Below are 12,742 nucleotides of genomic sequence, written 5' to 3' on the forward strand. Positions count from 1 at the left end.
ATTTTCTTTTGTTCACCACTGTATTTGTAATTAAATTTCACAATCTCGGGCTAAAATTGTTGTAACGAAACTTTAGAACTCGATGGATATTCGCTCGTTTCCATCTTGTGTACGCAAATTGCCGTATCGAATAAAACGTTAAATAAACGTGACATTTGATATTTTAAAACTTTATGAAATAACTGAAACAACTACATCAATCATTAAAATAGATGGAATTTATAAATATTAGATACCATAAAACCCTGTCGATTTATTGACGTTTATTAAAAGGATAAAAAAAAATAAAATACTCGTATGACATATCATTAAAAATGAAGAACGAAGAATTCTATCGATATCAAGGCGAAATATTAAGAATTCCGAGAAATATTAAAAAAATTTATCAAATAATTTCTACGTCATATTTTTTTTATTAATAAAATACAAAGAAACAATCTATCAAAGCTAACTATTTGTTTTCTCATTTTCCTATCTAATCGTGGTCATTTAATTGAAAATTAATTATAATATTTTCCGCTTTACTACGCCGACAATCATAATTTAATTTGAAGCTGTCCGCGGCATTCTAATCAACAGGATACGACGGACAAAAAGAATATAGATAAGCAACGTCAATCGATCTATCTTTATTACAAGCACGATTGCCAACACTTTTCTGGATTGAACGGCACGTGTACGTGAACTCACGAAGAACACATATGTACATCACGCGTGTCAGGTTTGTAGTAGAATTTCAATATTTCCGGGAAAACGTTTTCACGCAAACCTCGAAATGAAACAAGCGCCATAACAATATAACTTTATTACAACACCCGGCGAAACAATATCAAAACGCGTTGTAGAAAAACACGTAGAAAGTAAAATCTTATATTAACGAGCTGAAAAAAAACCACGAGAGAAAGGGAGGGAGAAAAAAATTGCACAAACGTGCAAAAAACCGGATAAAGCTTAAAAAAGGCAGAAACTTTAATTCAACGTGAAGAATAAATTAACTAAAACTGACGATTTAAATTTTTCGACAAACAATGCCTGGGCAAAATTGATTGTTTCTCAAAATTGGATGTGTACAAAGATATAGAACTGTCTACGAGAAATTCAGTTTATTAAATTGTGCGTTAGATAGAATATTTGAAAATTTCATTGATATTAAAAATAAATTTCGCGTCGAGTTTGAGAACAAAATCGAGGATATATGTATATACAAAAATTATAAAATATTTAACAGTACTATATATTTCGAGGACATTCGAACAACGACAATCTATTGAATCAATAAATCTCAATATTGAGTTGGACTATTATCTTTAACACTCATTGATGACTGTTCGTGCTACGTATTAAATTTCACACTTGCATAAAGATCCCCAATCTTTACTTACAATAGTTGCTGTAGGTCCCGATGATTTGGACGTTGAATTCTCAGTTTAATTTCAAACAGCGAAAGCAAACACGAAGCAGATGACAAGCAATGATAGCGCGGATGAAACTAACAACGCACAGGGCCCCTAGCTGACACAACAGGGTAAAGTTAAACAAGAAAACGAATCTAACAGACTACAAATAACAGCACGACTTCAAATTCCATCAAACGCCGTCGACGTCGGAAATTTCTGTAACGCGTTTAGGGTTGCGCGATAGAAGCCAATGCGCCACATCCATCACCACCCCGTGAACCTGCCTGCAAGCGTAAACGCGTTAAAGTAGGTGCCTAGGTAATAACCTCAACACACTAGCCTTCTGCGTTCGCAGAAACTTCCCCGAGTTTGGGCTGAACTTTCGCATACAGGTGGACGTACAACTATTCACCCTAAACGGAGTTTCCCTACCGACAATCAGCTGCGAGCTACGTAGCACGTATCAAGAGTGTTGGTTTATTAGCGACGATCGATTACACTTTTTTCTTTTTTTTTTTTTTTCATCATTTGATATTCGGTTACATTTTCGACAGAATCACAATACAATTTGACTCTATCGGAATCAACTGATTGACTCTATCGATGTTTCCCTTCATCACGTTTTCGAGAACGTCAATTTTGAAATATAAAGGAGAATTTGAATTTTCAAACTTTGCATAAATACCGCTGAATGAAATGGAGTTTGTAAAAGTTAATTGTATATTATTAAATAATGAAAACTTCGCCTCGTTGTAGGAGGCTACTTGACAATTATCGTGTCATCATCCCTGAAAATGGAGCACTTGGAAGTTCTCATGTTGGATCTTCGAAATTGTTTGGTTTTTGTTTTAAATAGATTCTAGTAAAAACAATAGAAAAAAGAAAAATAAATTTCAAAAACAAACTGACAAACAAATAAATTGGGTGTCACGTGCAACCCATATTTTTTATCTGCGTATTTGTGTAACTTTCATTTTTATTTTATCATATAGGAACCGAGTGATTTTTACTGTACTTTCCACTAGGTTACGAAAGAATCTACTTTCACAATGCGTGGAATGTGGCACATTGGTTTCTATTGTGTATCGAGTTTTAATAATTAAGTATCCTTAACTGAAAGATATAATTTCTTTCGTTACTACATCGTTTTTAGTTTAATGTCATAATTACGTTCAAGAAACATTGTATCTTTACACATTTTTCTTAATTGTTTCTCAAGTTAATCTTATAAATCATCGAAAGAACGAATCATGATCGAATATAGAGCCTTTCTCTCTCTCTCTCTCTCTCAACGTCACGATGACGCCTCATTGCCATCACGTTGAGATTTTTCTTTTCGAGATCCTTGAGCACTCGATATCGCCTGCTCATCGAGTTTCGCGTCAACCTCGCGACGACCATTAATATTTTCTTTTTTCTTCCTTCCTCTGTCTTTCAGATTGGCTCGATCGGAAACGAGAGGCGCACGATCGACGCCGCCTGAATTTATAACGAGACGGATACAATGGAGAAAAACAATTTCGAATTCGCCCATCGACATCAACACGCGCTCGAGTGAAACGTCTCTGTAATGGATCGCGTGATCCGCGAAGAATGCCGAGTTCCGAGCTCGTTTGGCGTTAAATCATCTCCGGATTTTATGTCAGTTCAGCTCGCGTCTTCCCATTCGAATTAGGATTTGACTCGATTTATTCTCTCGCGCTAAATTATTCTCTTGTTTTATTGTACAGAATGACCAACAAAGTTAACTCTGAATTAATATCTCGAGAATAGTTAATTTAGTGACTAATTTTTCTGAGTCGTTTCATTCGTTAATTATTATTAATCGTGCGATCTGTGATTCTCTGTGGAATAATAATGACTCATCAGCAGCAAAGACATTCGAGTGGATGGATCATTAAATATAATTGAAATTTCAACTAAAATGGGAAAGAAACTCTTTGCGTGATGGTGAATTTTAGGACATTTGTGATTTAGGCATTATTCTGAGATGTTTCAATCTTATAACTGGGTCTATTCTTGACCAAAATCTTCTATAATTGTGAAATTAATAAACGACAAAGACAATTTAATTCCAATCTTATATTCAATACGTATCGAGAAGTTAAACGTTACCGTTACCAGCATAACCTCTTTTGGACTTTACAACTTTACAATATGTTCTCGGTTAGAAGGTGACGCCACAAAAAGCCACGAGTTCTATATTTCACAATTCCATTTCTCCGGTTAACGTTTTCCCGTTGTCGAAATGAATCTGAAGAAAGTTAAAAACAGACTGAAAGACAAGAAACTAGACCTCAGCCTATGCGACCTGAAAGAAGTGCCTGTTCGAGAAATCGCAACTATTAAGAAAGCAACAGATTTGGATTTATCAAACAACTTCTTAACTTCTTTGCCTAATACTTTCGTCAACCTGAAGCAAATAATCGTATTAGATCTTAGTAGGAACATGTTGAAGGAAATCCCTGAGAACTTCGGGGAACTGATACAGTTGAAACATTTGGATCTTTATGCAAATCAGATAAGTAGATTGCCACTTAGTTTGGGCGAATTGAAGAATTTGAGATGGTTAGATTTAAAGGAAAATCCCTTAACTCCTGCTGTGGCTAGCATTGCTGGCCCTTGTAGTAACTGACAACTGACAAGATGCACTAGAAAATGAGAAACGCAAATGACGAGTTGTAACTTGTCTATAGTATTGACAGGTTCATTCCAATGCCAACGAATTCCCTAAAACATAAAGGATATAAATCAGTAACGAAAAGGTTGAAGACACCCTGTATATTTTCTTAAAACCACTGCCACGTTCTGCTCTCCATTTAAATTATACATGCATCTATGTATGTATATGTATCTATCCCGCAGAACACGCACATTGTCTAACACGGAACCAATGCATTCGCTCGGAACCATGAATGAATAACGACAGACACATCGTTGAAGATAATGTTTAGCATCTTTCGTAATGATGTCGGAATGGGGTTGTCTACGGGAACTAATAGCATCAACGGCGCGTTGCGTTCGACGATAAGCAGCAACGAAATTCGGAATTGTTGCAACGACGATGCGAATGATTACTCGCAAACAATTCGAACGACTTGCAGTCTCGTATTCTCGAAACAGTTGGACGAAATGATTAAGAAAAATGCCGATTAGACGGAAACTCTCGTTTGGTGAATATTATGGTATTATTAACGTAATATTTACATCCTTCTGGTAATTTATAATAAATATGCACAATCAATTATTTTATGTTACCTATGAGGGAAATTCCTTTCACATGTATGTATGTACAAGTAGCTTGCAGTTCGAGCGAGAAAACCTGTTGGTGGTGATTGAATTTCCTTTGGAATCAATTTATAATTTATACACGATATTATATCGTTGATGTTCGCTAATCAGACAAATTTTATTATGGGTTTAAAGACGTGCTACATAAACCACATCTACGTTTTCTCTCGCATGATGTAATAACGGTGATACGACGATGATGTAATAATTCAAAAGATAATACAAATACTATTCTAACCAACAGTCAAAGAAAAATTAATTATCTCCGAATTAGTATGACAGAGAAAGTCCGAAGATGGAGAAATATTTCTAACCGCGATTTCGATAAAGTTGATCGATGAAATTAATAAACGTGAATAAAGTATCAGTCCCTTTTGGTGAAAAAGTTGAAATGAAATTGAATCGTCTTTCGATGAAAAATTCTGATAATTAGACTGCGGATTTTTATGTAAATTTAACTAGACAAATCAAATCTAAATAGAAAATTTCATTTTCATTAAATATTAGAATAAATATGTTACTTTTGTTCTTCATATTTTTAAACTTTCAAATGTCTCATAAATTCATAAAAATGCATAAAAAATCAGCAATGTACTAATAATTTTGATACCCCATTGATCACATTGATTACCGCGCGCAATTTATACGTTTTGGCTATGGTACGAAATATTTAATTTTTGCTACAATAAAAATGTAATAAAATCGCGTTATAGTATTATTCGTTTATAATATTAATATTCACTTCATTTTAATCTTTTTATAATATTCATTAAGCTTTGTTTTTTTGATAACAGTTTGATTACAAAAAAGGCGATTCACTTCAATATTTCCTTCCATTTAAATTCTAAAATTCAAAAAAATTGAAATATTTCTGACACTATGTTAAATAATTGCTTGATCCTGAATAGATTAATACACTAATTGAGCACGACAGTTATTATAGCAGCATGAATATTCGCAGTCTCGTACGTAATTAGTAATTAACAATTTAGAGAAAGCACATGAAATAGTCATTAGCGATTTGGACGACGCGTGTACAAACGAAAATTCAGCTTGAATTTCATAACGTTCTTACAATTAATGTCACACAACATGATAAGAAAACACCTTGAACAAAAGCGGCTGCTGCAATTTATACGTTCAAATAAACGCTTAGTGCTTTAATACAGAGACATCGCCAGACCATTTTACGTGAATTATTTCCAACATAAACATCCTGCATTTAATCATTCCTTTGACTCAGCGCAATATTATTTGTCGCTAATGTATTTTCGCATAAAGCAGAGTGCCTTCTCGTTCATAAACGATGTTATCTATGCGAGTAATTAATAAAAATATACAATAATAGTTGCGCCGATAAGAAGCTACGTGTAAAATCGAATTAACAACGAAGTTTTATCAAACAATTCGATAAATTAAAAAGACACTTTCTATTGGCTTTCTCCGATTTTATTTCCAAATTAAAAGAAGTCTCCTCGAATGGAGATTTCAACATTGCAAAAGTTACTTGATTTGTTATGTGGATACGTCTCAGTCCCAATGGGTTATGTACCGCTGCTCTTTTTTACTTGTAATATTCAGTATTTATCAAATCTCTATGCAACCTCTGCCAAAAATTATTTTAAATACAAAGACACTAAATCCCATAATTGCATATGATGCAACAACTGCCAATACTGAATATTACGAGAAATATTAAAAAGTCTAAATCATCAACCATGCGCTTTTGAATTGCACGTGCACTTTGTGAGAGAAAATGAAACGATACGTATCCAGAAAGGAAACAAAAAGCAACAGACAAAAAACAGGTTGACCTCAATTTGGCTGACACTCGTTCCAGCCAGTTTAATCGAAAATTAAAATGTAGGACTGAAGGATCTGAAGGACTTAAATATAAAAACAAAAAGGAGCGAAAGAAAAAAAAGTCGACACCAACTTGGTTCACCTATGTCATTCGGTCAGAAATGAAAAAGTAGGACTGACGGAGTCAAAAGACGAGGTTAGTTGTGTACAATGCGAAATCACTGAGATACCGTGTGACTCACAATAGCCGACCGATTAAAGAGTCAGCTATTTCCGAACCTTTCACCGCGTTCGCAAATTCCATCTTTACCTTACAATGGATCTTCCTCCTTTAAAGTTAAATGCTACTTGAGGAAGACTCAAGAAAAATACACGAGTGTCGGCGCGTGTGTATATGCACACATTGCATATCCGCCGTGGATCAATACCTATCTTATGTCGTAGCTGAACAACGTGTCTGATCTGAACATCCATACTCTCGAGGGCTCGAGACGTTCAAAGTGATGGTACAGGGTATTTGCAAGCGTACATCGTAAAACAAAGGATACTCGTTAACATACGTGTGTTTGTTCGACGACGATAAATATAAGCAGAAAAGAAATATGGTCGTTTGCTTAACTTCTGCTGGTAGAATGAAATTGGCTCCAAGGTGCAAGTAGAATACGCGCGATGAAAAACATGGAAAGTCGTAATTCTTCCTACAGGGCCGATTGTTACTCTTTCTAATTTTACTTCGGAAATGGCAGCTGCCCGACCAGATTCGATTCTCTGACTCGAATGCGAGTAATTGAAACGTTCAGAACGTGTAACTGTAGAAATTAAATTCGTGCTATTTCTGCTGATAGATCGTATTTTCTTCTTTTTTGTTTTTGCTTGTCGGAAAATGAGAGAAAGAGAAGTGAAAAGATTGTAAACAACTGATTAGGATTCTAATTTTAACTTAACTAATCAATGACCCATTTATAAATCTTTCCCATCAATCTACATTACTTTGTCCCGAGAAGGATTCATATTCTTTCTCTCGTTATACCTCCCATTTAGAGTCTAGATTTTCATGAAATTGGAGTATTTACAACATTATAAACCTGCTCCAGTTTAATATATTTTCTTAAAATACGTATAGAAATTCGAATTACTCCAAAAATTACTCAACACGTCCTACGAATATGAGTATCTACACGGTAATATAATAATTATGTACAGTAACGTTAATTTCGGAGAACGAGAACGTTTGAAAATTTCGAAAGAGATTAATCGCGAGAGGGTCAATAGAAACGAACCATCCAACTCAAATGGACAAATATCGAGTCACAAGAGAGTCGCAAAGATGGATGAAACGCAAGAAACTATAGACTGCAAAACTAGAGAACTTTGTTCTATATTTTCAAGTCTCTGCGCAGGCAGGGGAGAAAAAATTTTTCATATATAAGTTCGCGCAAGAAATGTGAAAAATTTCATAATACGAGCAACGTACGTCGAAGATTAAACGGAACGTATGGATACACGATGAAATGCCCGCAGCCAATGTCGTGCTACGCGAACGAACGAACGAACGAGCGAGCGAGCGGACGACGAGGACGACGAGGAGACGGTGGAAGGCATCAGCCGGTCCCAGCCATAGTAAACCTCAAGGCTAACCGTTCGCCCGTGTACAGTCTCCGACATAAATTACCAACAATGAGTCCAGCCATCAGCGTCCGTATCTTGAAAATGAGCGGCGCGCGCGTCTTGTCTTCGGGTATCGTGCAAACCCGATGCACACGTGCAAATGCACCGCTGGTGATACCATTCACCAGCCAACTGAAGAATCTCGTACGCGATATTACATCGTGTAAGGTGTAAAGAAGATTAAAACGCCAAGATAGCGTCGGATACCGAGGGGCACACACTGCGTTACAAAATCCCGCCACAGCATCCTATCGCGCACCTCGCCAACTGGTTGCACGTATGTAGGTACGTATTCGCTCGGTGAACTGTTGGCAGGTTAACGCTTCGAATTATGAAATTAGCTTAATGCACCTGAAATTTGTTGAACGTTGCGGAGGATGCTTCTGTAAACTCAGTGCTCAATTTGAGTTATACAGGCGTGCGCCTGTATATATAATATATATATGTATATACGCAGGCCGAGTATATTCGCAGCGCGCGAGCAAAGTTCAGGGATGAGTTAGCAGTTAAAGGACGATTCGCGTGTATTTCATCGCGTCAACGGCCGACGTCGACCGTCCGAGATTACGTTAATTTACGTACTCGATGTTCTAATCGGGTATATTACGAAGCGATGTCTCGTGAGAATACACACGTAGTGGGGGAATTTTGTCAATGTGACGTATCGCGCTGTAGTAACGTGGTGTCGTTTGAATCTTTGAAAAATCGCTTTAAAAAACCCCTAATTAATAATTAATTAAACAGAGGCGAAGTGCATAGGGACAATTACATGACAATTGCATATAGAGATAGTAATTAAAAGTGTAGTAATACATAATCGATCTAATAGTAGAGTAGTAATTAAAAGTGTTCGGTTAATGAAAATTTTCGGACGATAATCATTTCCTATTGTTAGATGTTGAACTGTGATGTCTCCAAATGGAGATTAAGAAAATTGTTCACTTATATTTCAATATTTAAGAATATTTTTCTTTTTTAATTCTTAACAAACTAAATTTCTCTGATGCTCTGTACATTGTCGTCACTGTGAGAAATGTAATTCCAAATTACGCGAAGAAACAATAAGCATTAAGGAGAAAGGAAGAACCGTGTGCATTTAGGATGGTAAGAAGCTTTTAAAGTATTAAACATCCTGACGAGTAATGCAATCATTTAAGTGGATGAACGAAACGCAATCACGTTACTATGCTGCACGGTATTACAATAATACGCAACACGGACCGTTTGCAACTTATTAAGAGTTCTCCTGCTCTCCTATTCGGTTACGTTCACAAACAATAAACAAGAATACCAAGAAAAATCTGACAGCGCATTAAGCGGAGTAATTTTTGAATCAAGGTGAAAAGGACTGCTTTTCACATAGTTCGAAATTTCCCTTATGGTCCCTTTCCTCAGAAATATTCTCGATTGCTTTCGGGCCGATCAATTTTGCCAAAACATTGCCACAAAATTTCGAAATCAAACGTAGCCCTGATTCAATGGCCAGCAGCTAAGAACCAAGGAAACAAACGTTGCAGCACCACCTGCACTTGCTTCTCCCGATACGTTGGCGAAGAGCGTGACAAAAGCAAAGGTAGGCGCGTGCGCTTGCATAACTAGGTCCTGGCCGCAAGTTACTGGCAAGATTGTTCGTCCAGAAGCAACGATTCGTCGGATTAGCAACTAGCCAGGAATTTTCCATGCCGGCGAATACAAAGGAAGGGATTTGTTCAGACACTTGGAAGACTCGGTCTTGGTCCCTCTGGCATCACGTGCAATCTATGCGTCTGTACTTCTACGTGATAAAAGCTTGTCCCATCTCTCTCTCTCTCTCTCTCTCTCTCTCTTGCTCTACTCTGCAAGAGCGCGCGGTGACGCGTTTCGCACCTGTTGGAATGCGAACCGACGAAAGAGAGAAAGAGAGAAAGGGAGCACGGATGTAGGTGGTTGCAAGGTGGTTGGAGGAAAAGTTGAACATTCGACCGGCGTGGCGCGGCGCGGCAGTTCATGCATAGCCGCGGATACGTAATGTGTGGCCGAAATCATGCGGAAAATGAATCGAATCGAATCGAGCAACGAATTACGTAAAAGGTATGTGTGAAGGGGGGAGCGGGGAGGTACGGGTTTGCGAAAGTCTGGACGCGTGACACTCGTAAAACGAATCCGGTGATCAATTACGCACGATAAACGTATGTGAAAGTCGAGTCTGATTCTCCCTTCTTCAAAAAACCTGTTAAACCTGACTCTTTAACTTTTGTATATTTCGACCTTACTGTTATTCTTGGTAAACGAGAAGAAAGTTCTAGAAAAACTTTGAAAATTGAGACTTCTCCTATATATATTTGATCCAATGATATTTATTCAATCAAAATATCACTAGATCGAAAATGGCAAAGTTCGAATACTAATTCTCTGAACGTCCCACGTAATAAAATAATAAAATAAGATAGTGTTCGTTCAAAAGCTCATAAGAGCTCAATAGACTCATAAGAGATTGATTCTTCTTTCTTTTTTTTTTTTTTTTTCTATTCAAGAGCATATATTGCAATCATTTCTTCTAGAAATGTGGACTCTTGTGTGGATGAATGTTCTATTTTAAGTGACTCATAGGAAGTTGATTCTTAATACCCGCTTAACAACCGCACGCTCGAACGTTAATCGTGCCACGTTTACGAAAAAATATCGATACTTGGAGAAAGACGATTACAGTCTTCGTCGTACGCTATCACTCGTAACCGTAATCGCTGTATCACGTTTTCCCGGCGGAGTATCGCATTTTCTGCGATTAAGAAGAAAAGAGAAGATCGTGTAACGGGCGCGAGTTATCCGGTGATCCTGCATCGACGCGATCCCAAGTCTCGCGGGATTAAATATTGAAATAGCACGCCGATCACATTCGCGATCGACGTATACGCTTCTCTCGTAACGTCGATCGCAAGTACGTTGTCGTGCCCCCGAAGTATCGAGTGCCTAACCGAATCTTGTATAGGAAACCTTATCCGTACGTTGCGCTACTTTTACCCCCCGGTATCTCTCCCTTAATTATCCGGCGCGAGAACTCGCTCGTTACCGCAGCTCGCACGGTAATCCTAATCTCGACGTCTCGATCGGCCGATGGCTACGCCCACGAGAACGTGGCACGCATTCGAAAACCGGAATCTTCCGTAAATCAATGCCAGCCGAAACTTCACGCGACTATACACACACACACACACACACAGAGGTTGAGTACGTGTAGGACACATATAGATTCCGTATTGCTGACGTTATTACAATATAACGCACGCGTTACATAATTACGCGCGGCTGGAAGTCGCGAAAACGCTCGCCTGACATTCGACCATCCGGTTGTACGGACGGAACGCGTTGCACTCGCGGGGGATTTGTGTTCAAATGGTCATTTTGCATATTCGTGCGTGTGTACATTGCGCAACAACGCGCGTGCTCTCTTGAAGAAGAGAACTGGAGAAGGGGGAGGAAATATAAAGCTGTTCGGTCCACTCGACGACGGCGGTGGTAAGACGAAGGTACTACGAGAATTTCTCGGGTCGAGTGTACCTGGCCCACGCTGCCCGTTTCTTACTCCCTGTAGGTAATGGCCTCTTCCCGCCCTGTTCTTCTACCTTCACGCTCGACCGTTCTGGCAACCGATGACAGAGCTGCTAGTACCCGTACTCGTTCGTCTGCTCGCCTGCTCGCGAGGCGAACCATTAAGGAGGGAGCGAGCGGGACGGACACTCCATAATGGAAATTATAGCCGACGAAAGAGAACGACTAGCAAGCCTCTTCACGTACAACACGTATGGAGAAAGAGGAGAGGGTAAAAAAGAGGGTCTCCCTTCCCTGTCGTGTTTTAAATTTTTAAACTCGCCGAACGAGAGCGAACGTGATATCTTTCTCTGGTTTGCGTTTTGTATTATTCTTGAGGCACGATCGAACGATATAACTGAAAACTGTTCGTTCACTTGGGATCAATAAGATACGAAGAAAAGAATATAGAGATATATTAAAGACGAATTTTAAATTCGTATTTAAAATTTAATATTTCTTCTTGACAATTTTGTCGATTCAAGCTGAGTTCACGCATTTTTTTTTTTTTTTTTTTTTTTTTTTAGCGTAGAATATTAACGTGCGTTTTACACAAAAAGGGGTTGAACATCCTGAGGCTCCTCCTCCGTCTACCAACTCAGTATGCACGGGAAATATGCTATTAAAAAGAAACAATTGCTTGCTAGTAAAACACACGTACGGTAAATATATTTTTTGCGTTTCGTAATTTTCAAACATTTTCAGCGTATTAATGTTACGTGTGGAAACACGGCGGTGGTTATGAAACGACCGAATAAAAACGCTAGCGGAGATAAATGGCGTGACGACAAAATTCCGTGTCGCGGTTGAATCCACAAAGACTGATTGAAAGTATACAGAAAAAAAGGAAAGGGAGAATGAAATGAAATCGCGAGAAATTATGATGGAACACAGCGCGGCGAACGAGACAAGGGAACGGAAGAACAGAGACACGCCAATTCTTTTTCACTGAAAATATACAAGACGAGGCGTTTCCGCAACCGGGGAAAGAGATGAAATTTTCTACGCGCGATACA

The 12,742-nt window shown here is 38.1% G+C and overlaps 2 protein-coding genes across 2 annotated transcripts in view; one reads left to right on the top strand and one right to left on the bottom strand.

The window, feature by feature from the left end:
- LOC122533363 (semaphorin-1A-like) overlaps window positions 1–12,742 on the bottom strand; it is a 372,885-nt gene that overhangs the window by 352,755 nt on the left and 7,388 nt on the right. The window lies entirely within an intron of this gene.
- Window positions 3,496–4,032, top strand: LOC122533364 (leucine-rich repeat-containing protein 59-like). The gene has a single exon (XM_043662999.1). The coding sequence runs from the start codon at window positions 3,646–3,648 to the stop codon at window positions 4,030–4,032; it is 387 nt and encodes a 128-aa protein (XP_043518934.1). The 5' UTR covers window positions 3,496–3,645.

Source organism: Frieseomelitta varia, unplaced genomic scaffold, assembly GCF_011392965.1.
Source record: "Frieseomelitta varia isolate USP_RPSP 00005682 unplaced genomic scaffold, Fvar_1.2 scaffold_522, whole genome shotgun sequence".
In the NCBI taxonomy this organism is placed as follows: Eukaryota; Metazoa; Arthropoda; class Insecta; order Hymenoptera; family Apidae; genus Frieseomelitta; species Frieseomelitta varia.

Bases quoted from the DNA above. Each gene is read 5' to 3' on its own strand.
- LOC122533364 (XM_043662999.1), top strand. From the start codon at position 3,646: ATGAATCTGAAGAAAGTTAAAAACAGACTGAAAGACAAGAAACTAGAC.